This window comes from Alligator sinensis, unplaced genomic scaffold (assembly GCF_000455745.1).
Source record: "Alligator sinensis unplaced genomic scaffold, ASM45574v1 scaffold284_1, whole genome shotgun sequence".
NCBI classification, from domain to species: domain Eukaryota; kingdom Metazoa; phylum Chordata; order Crocodylia; family Alligatoridae; genus Alligator; species Alligator sinensis.
Genome location: NW_005842105.1, coordinates 2,064,001 through 2,080,896, shown reverse-complemented (window position 1 = coordinate 2,080,896; position 16,896 = coordinate 2,064,001). Strand labels below are relative to the sequence as shown.

The following is a 16,896-nucleotide window of genomic DNA, read 5'->3' as shown; positions in this document are numbered from 1 at the left end:
GGAATGCATCTCATTTCTAAAGATTATGAGAACTGCAGAACGCCCCCACCCTTCCCCCCTCCAGCTGTGGAAAGGGGCAACCCTGATCCAGAGCCAATTTATGAGTTTAAGACTTGTCCTACTTAATTGCAGTCTAAGGTTTCATTCTCTGACACTTGCCAAAAAAGGGAGCAGAAAGCCAAGCAGTTGCATGACTCCTTAGAAGTGATTACTTTTAGCACTTATTTTAAAAGCTGAATTTTGTTTTTACAGCTATCAGTTTGTGCTCAGGCCCCCTTGGCAACCCCTCCTCCCTCTCTTCCCCCCACGCCTTTCACCTCTCAAAATCAACACACCTCATATTTTTACAAGAGTAAATCCTGGGCAGTTTCAAGTGCGATGACCCTCAATTACAGTTTGTTTAACATTCAGTAATTGCAATCTGGCATAGCAGAAACCAAAGACTACTGCAAGCAATGTGGCCATTTACTTTAAGGTGTAGAGTTAGACCACTGGGAAGGAGCCTGCCATTTGGTCTCACATTGCAGCAAGGGAAGTTTAGGTTAGACACTAGGAAAAACTTCCTTACTAGGAGGGTAGTAAAACACTGGAACAGGTTACCCAGAGGGGTTGTGGACTCTCCATCCTTGGAGGTTTTTAAATCCCAGCTAGATAAAGCTTTGGCTGGGATGATCTCGTTGGGGATTGTCCTGCTTTGAGCAGGGGTTGGACAAGATGGGCTTCTGAGGTCCCTTCCAGCCCTCATTTTCTATGATTCTATGATTTAGAAGGCATTCAACCCTAGGTCAGGTCCCAAACTTGGGCTGCCTGCATGGGCCCAAGTTCCCAACCGTTTTTTTTTTTTTTGGTTTACTCTAAATGGCGCAATACACTGTTTGGTTGTATTTGGTTTTCTCTGGTTTTCCCACAGATAGGCATTACCTGAATCCAATTTACTAGAGGGACCAAACAGGATTTTCCCTTTCTTTAGTTCCATCGACTTCGCCTTCTCATCAAGCTGAGTTTAAACACAGTCCCAGCTAAATTACTTTCTACCAGGGTTGGGCATGAGGAAATAAAGCAAGGTTATGGTTGTATTGTTTAAAAATCACAGCTGAAACTCAGGGATGTATTTAAATAGGAGTCTGACTAGAGCAACTCTTCCAAATGTACAGCTTTTCTAACTACCAGCCCAGGATTTCAAAGTCAAACAAGATTCTAGGGTTGATACAACAACCCTCCCAGTTAGGACTCATCTTCTAGTGACCAAGCTTATTTCATAAGCGTTTTCTCCACATGCATACTGGTCTGTTCCTCACCAGTTTACAAGAAGCTTGGAAGTATCAACTTTAGCAAGGCCAGGTACATCAAACCCTAAAGAGCCCGGCCTACATCCAAGCTGTCTGGCTTTTTGACAATCAGGAACTGAATGATATTGTAGCAGCTTTTATTCAGGAACTGCATAGAGCTGAACTAGCCCAAAGGTGCAGTCACTAAGAGAAGGGGGAGAACGAGATGTTTTGCTTGCTGTTTTAAAGGGCAGCTCCATTCATCTGCCAAGAACCTCACTCAGTTCCCTGAGGTCAGCCTTTAACCCATGCCTAGACCCATCCCAGGGATTATGAGGCTGCACTGTGCTCTCCCTTGCCTCCAGGACACAGGGGTTGTGCCCCTTGCTGTCCAGGCATCTCCACTGCAGGCCTTTCTCACCTGTTTTGTCACTAGGTGGCAACCTATAAGACACCTTCCTCTAGCCCTGATCTTCAGCTACTGCTGCTACATACAACCAGCACCCTGTTCCCAACCATACCATACCTGCAACAATCCTTGCCCCCCATACTCAGCATCTACTTCTGATCGCTGCACCTTAACCACCCTCTGACACCCCCATCTTCTTCCATTGTTCCCACCGCCAGGTCCACACACTGCCTCTCCCCCAGTCCCATTCCCCAAAATTTTATCCTTCTCTCCCCACCCTCAGCCAACTTTTCCTTGACCCCCCAAGCATGGTCCTTCGTGCTACCTGCTACTTTGTAGCATAGAATATGTGTAGAATGCAACACTCTAAATTAAGGAAGCCCTGGGATCTGCAAGTCCTGCGGATATAACTTTGACATAAATAGGTATGAGTGACATGACCCAAGTAGTTAACTGAAATATGGACCGTGTCACATGACTTCAGGGAAATGTGCTTAAAGGGCAAACAAGTGATCACAAGCAGTGAGAGAGTTTAGGATATTTTTTTAAGAATGTACGAATTGGGATTAGACCCTTAAAAGTGGACATGAATTTGAATTTCTAGTTTTAAAACAGGCTACAACCCCCCTACCTCTGTACCCCTCCAATCCTTTGTATATCCCAAAAACTTGTGTGCCCACCTTCCTCCCACACTGCCACAGAGCTCAAGTCCTTGACAAATGCACAATCCCATAATCTATTTCCTCTCACCCTCCCCACACAATATCAGAAATCACCTTCCCCATAACCCCAACCAACTGACCCCCAACCCCATACAAGGTCCCTGGCCTACCTTCCTCATAGTCTTCTTGCTACTCATGCTGCAAAGTTACCCTAAGCTAGCTTTACACATGCTTGTACCAGAGCCAGAGCTAATTATCCTGGGTGCAGTACTGCATAAATGTGGCCCTGGTTCCAGCGTTAGTGCACGCAGTGGTTGCTTGGGTTATCTCTGTGATGCTGCTTCAAGCCAACCCATGCACTGCTAGGGGAAACCCCTGGCCTGGGAGACCTGAATGCTGCATATTAACCATATGTTAATGAGCTAAATATAAAAAGGAAGCTTACAAGATGTGGAAACTTGGACAAATGACTAGGGAGGAGTACAAGAACACTGCTTGGGCATGCAGGGATGAAATCAGGAAGGCCAAAGGGCAAATGGAGTTGCAGCTAGTAAGGGATGTGAAGGGTAACAAGAAGGGTTTCTGCAAGTATGTCAGCAACAAGAGGAGGTTACGGGAAAGCATGGGTCCCTTACTGAATGGGGAGGCAACCTACTGACAGATGATGCGGAAAAGGCTGAAGTGCTCAATGCTTTTCTCACCTCAGTCTTCACAGGCAAGGTCAGCTCCCAGACTACTGCACCTGGCAGCACGCTATGGGAAGGAGGTGAGCAGTGACCAGTGGCAAAAGAACAGGTTAGGGACTACAGCTATCCCTCACTTAACGTCATAGTTATGTTCTTGAAAAATGTGATTTTAAGCAAAACTATCTTAAGTGAATCCAATTACATCACAGTAGTTACCTACTATCAGGTGGTGGCCAAACGACGTTATAACCAAACATCGCGTGGCTTTAAACAAGTATGTTCTCTAATAGGTCAGCGATGTAATGACGAAACAATGTTAAGTAGGACGATTTTAAGTGAGGAGTACCTGTATTTAGAAAAGTTGGATATGTACAAGTCCCTGGGGCCAGACGTGATGCACCTGAGGGTACTGAGGCAGCTCACTGATGTGATTACAGAGCTGCTGACCATCATCTTTGAAAGCTCATGGTAATTGGGAGAGGTCCTGGATGACTGAAAATGGGCAAATACAGTGACCATCTTTAAGAAAGGGAAGGAGGAGGATCTGAGGATTACACACCAATCAGCCTCACCTCGGTCCCTGGAAAAATCATGGAGTAAGTCCTCAAGGAATGTATTTCTAAACATTTGGAGAAGAAGGTGATTAGGAACAGTCAGCATGGATTCACCAAGGGCAAGTCATGCCTGACCAACCTGATTGTCTTCTATGATGAGGTGACTGGCTCTATAGATGCAGGGAGACCAGCAGATGTGATATACCTTGATTTAGCAAGGCTTTTGATACAGTCTCCCACAACAGTCTTGCAAGCAAGCTACAGAAGTATGGGTTGGGGGAAGGGCCTGTAAGGTGGATAGAAAACTAGTTGGATCATCAGGCTTAAAGAGTAGTAATCAATGGCTCGATGTCTCATGGTATCAAGTGGAGTGCCCCAGGGTCAGTTGGGAGGCTGGTTTTGTTCAATATCTTCATCAACAACTTGGCAGATGGGATGGAGTGCACCCCTGGCAAGTTTGCAGACGATGTGAGCTGGGGGGAGTAGTAGATAGATGGGAGGATAGGGTTAGGGTCCAGAGAGACCTCGACAAATTGGAGGATTGGACCAAAAGAAATCCCATGCGGTTCGATAAGGACAAGTGCAAATTCCTGCACTTAGGATGGAACAATCCCATGCACCGGAACAGGTTGGGGACAGACAGCCTAAACAGCAGCTCTGCAGAAAAGGACCTGGGGGTTACAGTGGACAATAAGCTGAATATGAGCCAACAGTGTGCCCTTGCTGAGCCTCGTCAGCTGTGGGGCTCACAGCAGGGGCAGTATCTTTGGCTGCGGGGCTTGCAGTGGGAGCAGCAGGAAGAATGCTGCCCCTGCTCTGAGCCTTGTGAGGTCGGGTTTGTGGGGGCAGTATTCTTTCCCATGCTCCCCTGCTGCGAGCCCTGCAACTCGTGTTCCTGTGGGGCTCACAGTGAGGGCAGCACCAGGAATGTTGCCACCACTGCAAGCCCCACACCTTATGAGGTTTGTAATGACAGCAGCGTTCTCCCTGTTGCCTCCACTGTGAACCCTGCAGCCCCTATTGCGAGTCCTGCAGCTGACAATGCTCAAAGAGCAGGCAGCATTTCTGGCACTGCCCACACTGTAAGCCCCACAGCCTATGTTGGCTGTGGGCCTCACGGCAGCAGTGTGGGGAGCCCTGCCCCTGCTGTGCATCCTCCCAGCTGTGGGGCTTGCAGCCACAGGACCTGGTGCAGGAAGAACCTGGGATCATGATTCCAGGCTCCCCGTGCACTGGAGATATGGTGCAATGGGATCTAATGTGCAGTCCCACAATTGCATCTTCTTCCGTGCACATGTAGAGGGGCCTTTGCCTTCACATTAAGCTCTATTGTGCATTACAGATTTTTTTTTAAGCAAAACAGCTGTTTTCTGTAAATACAAATTCAGCTTTGTGTTTATAGTTTTTCCATAAATTCCATAAATTCAGGCTAATCCCCAGGAAAGCAATTGGTAAGAGGCAAAAAATATTGCTTTGCACATCCTCTTTTCACTGACCTTTTTAATATTATTATGTATTGCCGCCTTTGGCCACAGATTATTCAGAAATGAACATCCCTGAGTCACAATAGAGAATAGAATGAATTATTTGCAGCCTAATATATATCCAATTTAGTATTAAGAAGATTATTCCCCAATAATGGTATTTTTATCATAGTCTTTTCTTTATAGGATTTAAACTGGTTGAGAGGATCCTAGTGCCACATGGGGTTTCAGTTCCAATGACAGAAAACAGAAGACAAAAAGGATAGGTATTGTCAGTGTGTCTCCCAGCCAGCTCAGCAGTTTTCTTGAAAAAGTTTTGAGTAGGAAACTGAGTAAATATAAGAGGTCAAAGGGGTAAAGGGGAGAAACTGATTAATAGACAGAGGTTAAAAAGAAAAGTATAACTCATAAATAATTGCTCATTCTCATATAGCCCATCTGCCCCAGAGTAAATCCAGATCCCAGGACACTCTCCTCTCCTTGGCTTTGTGGGTGGCTGGGCCTGAGTCTCTTCTGCATAGCCTCTCATCTAGCCATGGTCATTCATTGCTGCTCTCTCCAAAGTTCACTGAATTAAAATTCTATGGATTTGGAGAAACTTTGGAGAAAGCTCATTCCAATGCCCAATGGGTATAAAAGGCTGCTACTGACATGAGTGATGGGGCGTACAGATGCTCCACTGAGGTACTAAGGTGTAAGATAAGTGTTGTAGCAACGACGTATGGCACCGGGGCAAAGCCCGCAGCGGCAGCCCGCCCTCACCCCGCGCATAGATCTGATGGGCACACGCCCCCCCATGCTTGCTCGGGCATGCACACAATGGTGGGAGCTGCCCTTCCCCCTTCCCTGCACCCCCCAAATGAGTCACTCACCACTCCATCCTGTGCCCTGCACTGGCTGGGCAACACCTGTTGGCTCCCCTTCGCTTTGGCGCCTGGGGCAGTCGCTCTGCTCGCCCCCTTTGCTACACCACTGTGTAAGATGCAAGGTGCAAGGCAAAGGTCAATCACATCCAGGGGCTCCTCTTGTTCCTATCACCACAGGAAGTTCAGTATCATGTCTGCCATCCAGCACAACACTAACAAGGGAATGACAGCCACAACACATTACATGCATTCATTTAATGTAGGCAAAGAGGGATTGCAGCAGGAGAGAAAGGGCAAAAAAAAGAAGAAGAATGGAGGAGGGGAAGGGTAGAGCTTGGCTAATTTCCTCTTCACGCCCTCTCTACATTACCATTTCCTCATGCCTACTCTGAAAGTCAAGTGGAAATCTGAAGAGGAATCACCTGCATTTTAAAGTGCAGTCTTCCTCTCAGAAGTATGTGAAAATGCCACCTTCCTACTCTGGGGACTGGGAGTCAGAGGCATGAGCTTTTATGGAAAAAGGAGAATTTGCTATGTTTATAGCACTGCCAGCCCTGAAGAACCAACCATTAGTTAAAGGAAATTGGAACAGGAAGGGGAGCTCTCACTGCATCACTGCCAGGGAGTGTCACATTCCCACACTAAGGAGAGGAGGTGAAGCTGTTGCTTTTCTTGTACAGTGTTTCCCCTTTCCTAACAAATGCCCCTCTAGGAGCGTGAACTACGTTCTTTTCTGCTGTATGCATCATCCAGATTAAACAGTACTTCAAGCAGGTTGCTGGACACCTTTCATCTTTCCTACGTGCCCATCAAAATCTATTTACATAAACCTATATTTATGTGATTATCATATATATATGATACACACATATCTGTATCTGTAGAGAGCTATATTTAAAAGAAGGTTAATTGGCCTCCTAGGAACTATAAAGGACTTTTTAGATTCCTCTATGTGAGCAGTGACTGTATGAGGCCTAATTACTAAGCCTGAATTATTCTTTTTCTTTGAAAAAGGAATCTCCAAGGTCCTTATTAAAACCTACAAAAATCCTAAAGAATGTGGGAATTAGAATTGATTTGTCCATGTTGATCACAAACCCAGAGCAAATAAGGATGCTGAACTCAGTTCATGAAACACTAATGGAGGGTCATCTAGGCATGGTTTAACCACATACCACAGCTGTTACAAGAATGCACAGGGATGATTGTGTTGGGTACATGGAAATTATGGCAGCTTACACATGTGAAAAAAAACAGTACTTTACTTTAAGTTCAGTGCACCGAACACAGCACATGCCCAGAATAGGCATTGTGTTAGTTTTACCTCTTGGCTGATAATTAGTCCCGAGACAAAAAAGGCTGAATATGATAATCAACTTATTTCCTGCAAGCAATTCTTTTAGATCCATGGTCGTTGACAGAGCCTATCATGGACCTGCAAATTTTAAACATACATGTAGGCAACCCTAGTTCCTTTATTTTGCCCTTTTTTGATAACAGAGGGACTAGGCCCAACTGTGAAAACAAGCATTCTCTAACCCTAGGTGATTTGCATAAAACTGTGGTAGAGCTGAAAGTAGAACCAATTCTCCAGTCCCTGCCATATCCAGAAGACCATCCTCTCTCTCTGCACCTGTGGGAAAATTTGTTTCCAAACCTATGATCAATCTTCTTAATTGATGTATGAAGAACTATACCATGCTCATGAAGAGTGTCCCAATGATCAGAGATCCATCTGAATAATCTGTGCAAGAAATTAATCTCTACATTATTTGAATGGGCTGAAAAATAAGCAATGTTCAAAACCACTGACATCTTTAAGGAAAGCTGGCTTCAAATAAAAAACATCCATCAGAGACCAGGGAAGCAGCTAGAAGTAAACAAAGGGCTGATAGTTGGGAAGTTTTTGTTAGGAAAGACCAATTCACAATCATTATCTGCTGCACATGTTACTAGTAGAAAGTGTGACATTTTAATAAACGCTACCAACTGTTAAGGGCAGTTGCAGTCTACTTGAAGAACGTCAAGCTGTGTGTGGATCCTAAAAGCCCAGCTCATTTTTTTTGTTTTTAACTACATCACCACCACCACAACTGCCGCCACCACTTGAGCATTACAAATCTGATTAGGACAAAGCAAGCACTGCATTGTGATTTAAAAAAACCCAATAATGCATATTAGGAAAACAAATCACCTTTGACAAAGTTGGAGAGTTCCTTCTACTGGTGTTGAATACTCCTGGCAAAAGCAGAAACACACCCTGTAATTACTTCCTAACTACTGGTGCGGTTAGTTTTCCAAGTATCAGCTCCCTTACATCTATTCTCATTAGTGTATAACTCATGCAAGAGAGACTGCCAAGTCAATAGAACTCAACGTCTGTTTTAAAACCATAAGATGAACAGAAATATGTTCATGGCTTTTCAGAGAATACTGAAATAAACACCTGAAGGGAGCTGATGAACCATTGTGCAGCACCATACAAACTCTTGTTATACCACTTGCAATCTGGCAGTAGGCTCCCCATAGATGGACTTGCAAATAGTGTCCTTCACAAAGTCCTACTTTATTGTCTCCCAATATTTTTGATGTGGAAAGCTGATTTAAACTAAAAAGTTATCAGCTGTATTCTCAAGGCAGAAGACCATGCTTCTGCAAAGACTGAAGGCAATATTGTGTTTGAATTACAGCCAATTAAAAAAGTATTTTAATTTGAAATGTCAGGCCGTTCCTCTGACTCCTTTTAGCTCCAATGATTTATAATTATAGAATCATATTATAGAACCATAGAGAAGTAGGGCTGGAAGGGACCTCCAGAGGTCATCTAGTTCACCCCCCTACCTGAGGCAGCATCAGGCCTACCCAAACCATCCTATACAAATCCATACTCAAACCTCCTTGTAAAACTACCATCAGCCCTGACAAAATACAAGACTTAACAGCCTGACCTGCCACAGGTAAAGCAGGGGAACCATGGCAGCATAGGCAACGCGTGCATCCCGAGGCTGGGGGGGCATGGCAACCACCTGCCGGAGGCGATGGCGGTGGTCCGCAGTGGGGTGTGGCAGCAGTGAGCGGGGACTGGCCGCAGGTGGCTGTGCTGACATCGGCAGCAAGGGTGGGCTGAGCGGGAACTGTCTGCAGGTGGCCCCCACAGTGTCAGCGGCGGGGGGAACAGGGGTCCCCCCTCGGCTGAACTCCGAGCCCGGAAGTGCCAGTGGCACTTTTCAGGAGTGGGCACCAGCACTTTGCCTGCCCTCCCCGCCCCCCCCCCGCCTGTTGTCTAAGCCAAGAGCACTTGCTGTTAAGGCTCAGAGGGTGCATGTGCTCTCCATACACGTCACCTATGCATGGCAGCCAAAATCCTGATTCTATAAAATGTTGTTAATATATGCCCAAGAGATCATAGGTAGTGGGCCATGCCCCCTACTACAAAGGAAGGCAACCCCCCCCACCCCAGTCTGTACCAATCTGACCTTGGGGTAAAATGCCTTCCTCACCTCAAATATGGCAATTGGTCTGGCCCTGAGTGGAGGGGCAAGACCTCTATCCAGGAACCTCTGGCTTTAAGTCTCAGCAAGAGCATTGGCACATCCCAGTCAAAATCTAATGGCATTAGTAGGAACATTGCCAGCAGATCAAGGGAAGTGATTCTTCCTTTCTATTCAGCACTGGTGAGACCACATCTGGAGTACTGTGCCCAGTTTTGGGTCCCCCACTACAGAAAGGACATGGACAAATTGGAGAAAGTCCAATGGAGGGAAATGAAAATGGTTAGGGGGTTGGGGGACATGACTTATGAGAAGAGGCTGAGGGAACTTGGCTTTGTCTGAAGAAGAGAAGACTGAGGGGAGATTTAATAGCAGCCATCAACTACCTGAAGGGTGGTTCGAAAGAGGATGGCACTAGACTCTTCTCAGTGGTGGCAGATGACAGAACAAGGAGCAATGGTCTCAAGTTACAACAAGGGAAGTTTACATTAGATATTAGGAAACACTCTCTCATGTGGGGGTAGTAAAGCAGTGGAACAGGTTAGCCAGAGAGGTTGTGGACTCTCAATCCTTGGAGGTTTTTGAGACCTGGCTACACAAAGCCTTAGCTGGGATGATCTAGTTGGGGCTGGTCCTGCTTTGAGCAGAAGGTTGGACTAGATGAGCTCCTGAGGTTCCTTCCAACCCCAATTTTCTATGATTTTATGACTTTGTGAATGAATGGAAAGTGTTAATTACATTCTTGGCCTCAGAGACTGTGGCTGAAGACTTGATACGGTGTTAATGCAGCAGTATCATTCCTGACCCTGGTGCTTGATGCAATGCCTAGTGAAGTCAATTACTACCTTTCCATTACTTTCAACAGGCTTTGGATGAGACCTCGATTGACCAAGACACTATACTACATGCATGCTGATGCAGAGGCCTTCATGACTGCTACATAGATAGAAGACAGGGGAGAGATTAATTTCACAGACCAGTGGTGCTCAATCTTTTGGTTTTGTGGGTCAGATGAGTGGTGTGGGGCCAGTCTGTGAGCCAGATCAAGCTCTGTGCAACAGGATCAGGCTTTGGGGTAACTGGCACTACCCCTCCCTGCCTGCACACTGGGTTTGGGCACAAGGGGCCTGGCATTGTCCTACCCCCACAGGATTGGGCCCCAAGGGTCTGACACCGCTCATGCATGCTGGGATTTGGCCCTGGGGCCCAGTCCCACCCCCACCCTGCCCTACTCACTGGATTGAGCACCAAATCCTGCATGCAAGGTCTGGGGCTACCCATGAGCATGGAAATTTAGCAACAGGAGAGTGGTGCCACTGTTCCTACACCACCAAATTTCTAGACCCATAGGGAGCCCTGTGGGCCAGACAAGCTGGCACCCCAGGCCAGATCTGGGCTGTGGGCTGAAGGTTGAGCACCTTTGTTATAGACTAAATCAATCGGAGATGCATATACAGTTTCTCCATCCTCTACCCTGCCGAGTAGTCATTTTGCTGTTAAAGATTCAATATAAAGCTGTCTGTTCCCAGTCCATACATCTCCCTACCATTAAGCAAGCCATCTCTCCTGGCTGGGCTTTAAGTGTAGATAGGAGTGGGCTAGAACATGGGTGGGGGGTGACCCTGCACATGTGAAATTCAGACATGTCTGTATGTACTGCATGTATCATGGCATGATTACTCCTCACATTTTTTTTAAATCCTGTCCTTGTACAAACCTAAAGTATTATTGGCAAGACAGCTAAGCATCATCTTTATAGAAATTATATGGTTTTTAAATGTAGATATGTACTTTCAAAACCAAGAAATAGCTCTGGAACTCTGGGCACATCTGGAATTTTCTGATTGGCTGGCAATGATGCTCAGTTATTAATCCCAGTAAATTCCTGTGCCAGACCTTTTCTCCATATAATTTCCTTTTCACAACAGCAATAAGACACAACCAAGCAGTGAAATATTGTGGGGATTATTGCACTTCTTGTATGGCTGAAGTGACTTGGCCTTTGGCCTTATGCCTGGCTATGCAATCTAGTAATGCACTGAAGTTTGTATGTTATTATTTGAGTATTATTGCTGAGTAAATAGATGCTCCATACCCTGGAACAGTTTCAACTGTCTTGAAAGACAATCTTTCACAATGTTCGCATTCATGTGTTGTGGCTGTAAATTATGCCCTGAGTGTTCATTTTCTCTTTCAATACATTCTCATCTCAAGGTAATTAATGGTGTCAAGTTAACAGTGTGAAAAAACCCTGGCTTTACAACCACTAGGGATTAATGAAATGATAGTCACGGCAGCAGTAACAGCAATACATTGTTAGTGAGGAGTGATGTACCTTAAATGATGCCCTGAAATTATTTTAGTTTAAATATTTCTTTGTAAATGTTTGATTTTGTTAACATTTGTTTCTATGTTAAAAATCACAGGTGGCAGCACTGGCAATAACAACTCATTTGCTGATGAGCTTGGGAAAAGTGAAACGCTGCTTTCCAAGAAATGTTTTCCTTCCCCCAGTGAGCACTATGCAAAATGATCTCTTAATTCAGCTTCATTCTAATGTCTTAAATGATTCTTTGCATACTGATGGGCAAACACTTCAGCAGGTTTTTTGGGTTGGTTTTTTTTGGTGCAGCAGGAGTTAAAAGGAAGGACTAGAGCTGTCCTGAAAGAAATGTGTCCTGAGAGTGTTGAAGTATGCATTAACGGTTCTGTAGGAACAATAAAATGGGTAGGGTCAGGTTTGCTGGGCCCTTTGAACAGGCTGATTGGTGGAGAGGGAACAGCATTTGGTTGCAGGTGTCAATGTACTACAGAATACAGTTGTGCTTTTACAGTTGGTTTACCATCTTCTAGGGGTCACAGCCACCTCTCATAAGTTAGAGCAGCTTCTTATCTGCTCTAACTTGTCTCAGGGATGGAGCAGCTTCAAAATCAGCTTAAGAAACTGTTTTCTATGTTGATCAGAACATCGTGCTGGAGAAAAGTTGACCCTCTCAGGTTGCAATCTCCAGTTTGGGAAATGCTGTCCTATAGATCAAAGTCCCAGTTCCTCAAAGGCATTCAGGCTCCAAACTCTTATTGCAATTATGCTTAAGTCACTTGGGGTTCCTGTACACAAGCCAGGATGTGGCTCCGATTCACTATAATTACAGCACATCAGAGCAGACTTGATTAATCGAGTTTGCTAGAGCGTGGTAATTAGTGCACTCCAGTCAGTCTCCACGTCTGGTGCATCAGCATCCCTGCACTTCAAAATGGCGGCAGGGGTGCTTTAACTAAAGCTAGTTTGACTGCCAGCTCGTTCAATTGGCATTCATCTGAAGTGAATGCCAAGACTTTAGATAAAGTGCCCCCTGCCACCATTTTGAAGTGCAGGGACGCGAGTACACAAAACCCTCTGGGCACTTTAATTAGAGTGGCTCAAAGAGCCACTCTAATTAAAGTGCCCCCTCCTCCACCCCCAGAGCTCATGGAAACATGCCTGTGGAAACTGTGACCTGGCCTCATAATCACTTCACTAATTTGAAAAGTTTACTCTTACTCAAAAACAAAAAAAGAAAGAAACTGTAGACACCTGTGCTCTTGGGTATTTGGTGTATTTCATTATTTTGATTTAAGATCTTTCAATATTTGAGAATGTAATGATGTTGTTAACAGCTAGAACAAGGACCCAATATAAATATGAAAGAACCAGGGGTCAAACCATATGAGTTTCCATAATAAAAGTGCCAAATTCAAGCCTACAGGTAAAGCAGGTGCAACTCCACCGAAAGCAATGAAGCTCCTATTTCACTCCAGGACTCAGTTTGCTCAAGGACAAGATTGTACAACTGGCTGGATTACATATGGTACTGCTGGGTCAAATGCCTCCATAATAAAACTACACTTTTTGCTCCTTTGTCTGAATTTGTAATTACAGTGTAAAACAGTAGAGCGCAACCTTGAAGAAAAACCATTTAAATGTAGAATTGCTTTGTGAAGAGCCCCATGTTCAAAACATCATGCTTACCTGCCAAAGAATGTCCTAGTCGAAGTCTACCATCTCACGTGAGTCCCTAGGGGCCTTACATGAATCGATGCAATGTTCAGTTCAGGATTCTGCATAGACAGTTGCAGACGATGTTGGCAGATCTGCTCTGCACTCCGATTAGGTGCGAGCAGTTAAGGGCAATCTAAGAGAATAAGGGCTCGCAATATCTTTGAAAGGCACAAAGAAGAACAGCACAACAACCCTTCTCCAGCCCTCCCCATCTCTTTTGCATGGATCTTAAGTTCAGATTTCAGCCTCTTTCTGTGTGTAGAGGCATGTAGAAATGTCCTTTTTATTGAGGCCCAGTTAATAAAAAATAAAAATAAAGTCAGGCAATTTGACTAATGCACAATCACAGCTGAAAATAATTATGGCACAGGATCATTCCATAGAAATATATACTTTTATTACCCCCATCAAATACTAAGACATGTATACTAACGCCTTGCTTTGTAGATAGCCAGATCTCCTTGAAAATGGCATGTATTCCCCCTCAGTATGAATTCAGTAAGGAAAATTATATAGGAAAGCAGCTAAGCTAATGCACATTCAGCATTTTAGCAAAGCAAATAAGGCCTGATCAAAGGCCTAGCAAAATCAATGGGAATCTTTCCAATGAAATCAAAGGGCTTTGGCTCAGGCCTGGAGAGAGATTTTGCCATTCAGTGTCACGGAAAGAAAACATTTCCTTTCCTTTTCCTCTGAATGTCAGTCTCCCAGCTTGTGGGATTTCCTCACTGTGCTCTCATGCCAGTCTCACATTGTTCCTTAAGTTCCATCAGGGTTTGTACCAGGCTGTGGTCCGTTCCATGTGTTACTTTCATAATGTTATAAGCCTTGAGAAGAGAGAAAAAAGGAAAAGTTAGATCGGCACCTCCTAAAGTAGCTTGTATCTTCCACTTTACATCTGCTTCCTCTTAGAAAACACAATCTGGACATGGAGCTGGCTCTGGCACCTGTCCTGAAGCTCTGTTCCATCAATGTCTAAAGATCCTTTGTCTTAGTAACTCATGAAATGCTTCCTTCCAAAACTGCTTTTAAGCCATTAGTTCTCATAAGATACCTCCTTTCTCCTCCCATTCAATTCCTTAGGCAAAAACATGAACGCACAGCCACTGTTTACTGGATCAGATTATTGTATTCTGACTCGACAGTGGCCGCACTAGCTGCTTCACAAGAAGGTACAAGAGATGCCAAAGCAGGCTCCTCAGGAAAGGGTGCCCAAGTTCCTTCCTAATCCCAGGTTGAGGGCTTCCCCAGAACAGAAGCAACTTTCTGTGCTCAGAAGGCATTTCTACATGCTCATTAATGTGCCATAGTTACTGTGCATTAAGTTTAGCACTTGGTTAATCAAGTACTAAATCAATGTGCAGTAACTTGCACTACTGCGCAGTAGCGCTAGCGCATGGCTATTTAGTGACGCCTACTGTGCAGTAGCCTAGTGTGCAGTAGTGGATTAGCAGAGTTTTTGCCTGGCCTGCTACTGTACAGTGTTATTAGGTTACTGCGCAGGTAGCGTCTTGTGTAGACACACTGAGAGATTCCTAGTTTGGTTTCCCACCAGGGAGACCACATTACAGGCATTCTCTTTTAAGGAAAAAAAATCTTTTCATTCAAAAAGAGTTGAGCAGCTTCAGTTAGGACTGAAACAAATCATAAAATTATAGAGTTGGAAGAGACCCCAAGGTCATTTAGTCCAAGCCCTGCACAGATGTAAGCTGCACTATTCCTAAACCATTCTAGACGAATCCATCTTCATCCTGAAAATTTTTGGTGGAGGAGAGTCTATTGTTTTCATATGCAGCTTACTACTCTCATGTAGTTCTCAAAGTTAAGGAGTTTTAGTTCTGAGATTTCATCTAAATCTCCTTTGCTGCAGTTTAAACGCACGTCCTGCTCTCTGTAGTAAGTGAGAGGAGTTGTTCTACCTTCTTTATGGCAGCCTTTTAAATATGTGAAAACTACTATTATGTCTCCCCTTAATCTCCTTTTTTCCAACCTAATAAATAGATTCCTTTCCTTACACAGATTGCATTCCAACCCCTTTCCCATCTTTATTGCTCATCCATGGATCCTCTCCGGTTTCTCTACATTCTTCTTAAAACGTGGACACAATACTCCAGCTGAGGCCTAACCAGCACTGAGAAGAGTGGTACTATTACCTTCCATGTCTTGCATGCAATACTTCTGCTCTTGCAGCCCAAAACTGCACTGGCTTTCTTGCAAGTGTATTGCATAGCTGATTCATGTCTAGTTTGTGATCCAGATCCTTCTCAGCCTGTTATTCACTGCTCTGTATGTGTATATTTTATTTTTCTTCCCACATGTAGCACCTTACATCTGTCTTTGCTGAATGTCATTGTGTTGTCTATTGTCCAGATCTCTAAGAAGTCAAAATCCTCTTGAATTCTAACACTAACCTCTGTAGTGATGCAGGCCCGCTGAGTTTTGTGTCTATCTAGCTCACGTTTCTCCAGATTACTTATGAGAATGTCATGTGGGTCTGTGGCAAAAGCTGTATTACATTCCACAAATATCATGTTCGCCATATTTTCCTTGTCCACCACATTAGTTACACTGTCAAAGAAGGAAATCAAATTGGACTGAAAAGATTTGTTAGCGGTCAGGGTTTTAAGGTTTGCTTGAGTAGCTTCCCACACACTGGGGGATTCTAGACAAATCGCCTGACTTCAAAGTCCTCCTTTTCCCTCCCTTTTTTAAAGATGAGATGTATTAGCTCTTCTCCAGTCCTCGGGGCCCTTGCTGTAAAATCCATGACTGAAAATATATTATTGCCAGTGATTCTGAGATTTCTTCATGGAGTCTGAAGAGCACTCTGGGTTGCATTTTGTCAGAACCTGCCTCCTTAAATTCCTCCAAATTTGTCAAAAGTGCTCTCACACATTGTTCACTTACCACTATTCGTGGCTCTCCCCCTTTGTTTATGCTGATTTTGTTACTCACAGGTTTTTTCATTTGTGAAGACTGAGACAAAGTAGTGACCGAGTCAAAAAGGTGGCTCAGCCTTCCTTTTATGTTCTGTTAGTAGCTCACCGTCACCACAGTGCAGCAGATGCTGTTTCACTGATCTTTCTTTTTGGTCTACCATATTAATAGAGCCCCTTCTTGTCATCTTTAACATCCCCTGCTAGTTGTATCTTATGTTTCATATCTTTGCTTTCCTGATATGGTCCCTGCAGGTTCTTGCTGTTCCTTGGTATACCCTTCCGGGTGACTCACCCTTCCTTCAAGTGCCTCTATGTTTTGGGTTTTTTTAATTTGAGCTACCTAAAAAGTTCCTGGTGTACACATATTGATCTCCTAATCCATCAGGGTGGAAGAGCTGAACGTTCAAGAAGAAGCTGTATCTCCTTTAGGAACTGCAAGCTTTCCTGAACCTGTCTATCCTTTACTCCGCCTGTCCAAGCGTCTTTACCTACTCTTTC

The 16,896-nt window shown here is 44.5% G+C and overlaps 1 protein-coding gene across 1 annotated transcript in view; it reads right to left on the bottom strand.

Annotated features, from left to right (window-relative positions):
* Window positions 1-13,847: 13,847 nt before the first annotated feature.
* SMYD3 (SET and MYND domain containing 3) overlaps window positions 13,848-16,896 on the bottom strand; it is a 705,011-nt gene continuing 701,962 nt past the window's right edge. The window contains exon 16 of the mRNA XM_025205137.1: window positions 13,848-14,286. Within this exon, the coding sequence (XP_025060922.1) occupies window positions 14,185-14,286 (102 nt within the window). The 3' untranslated portion in view covers window positions 13,848-14,184. The remainder of the gene's footprint in view (window positions 14,287-16,896) is intronic.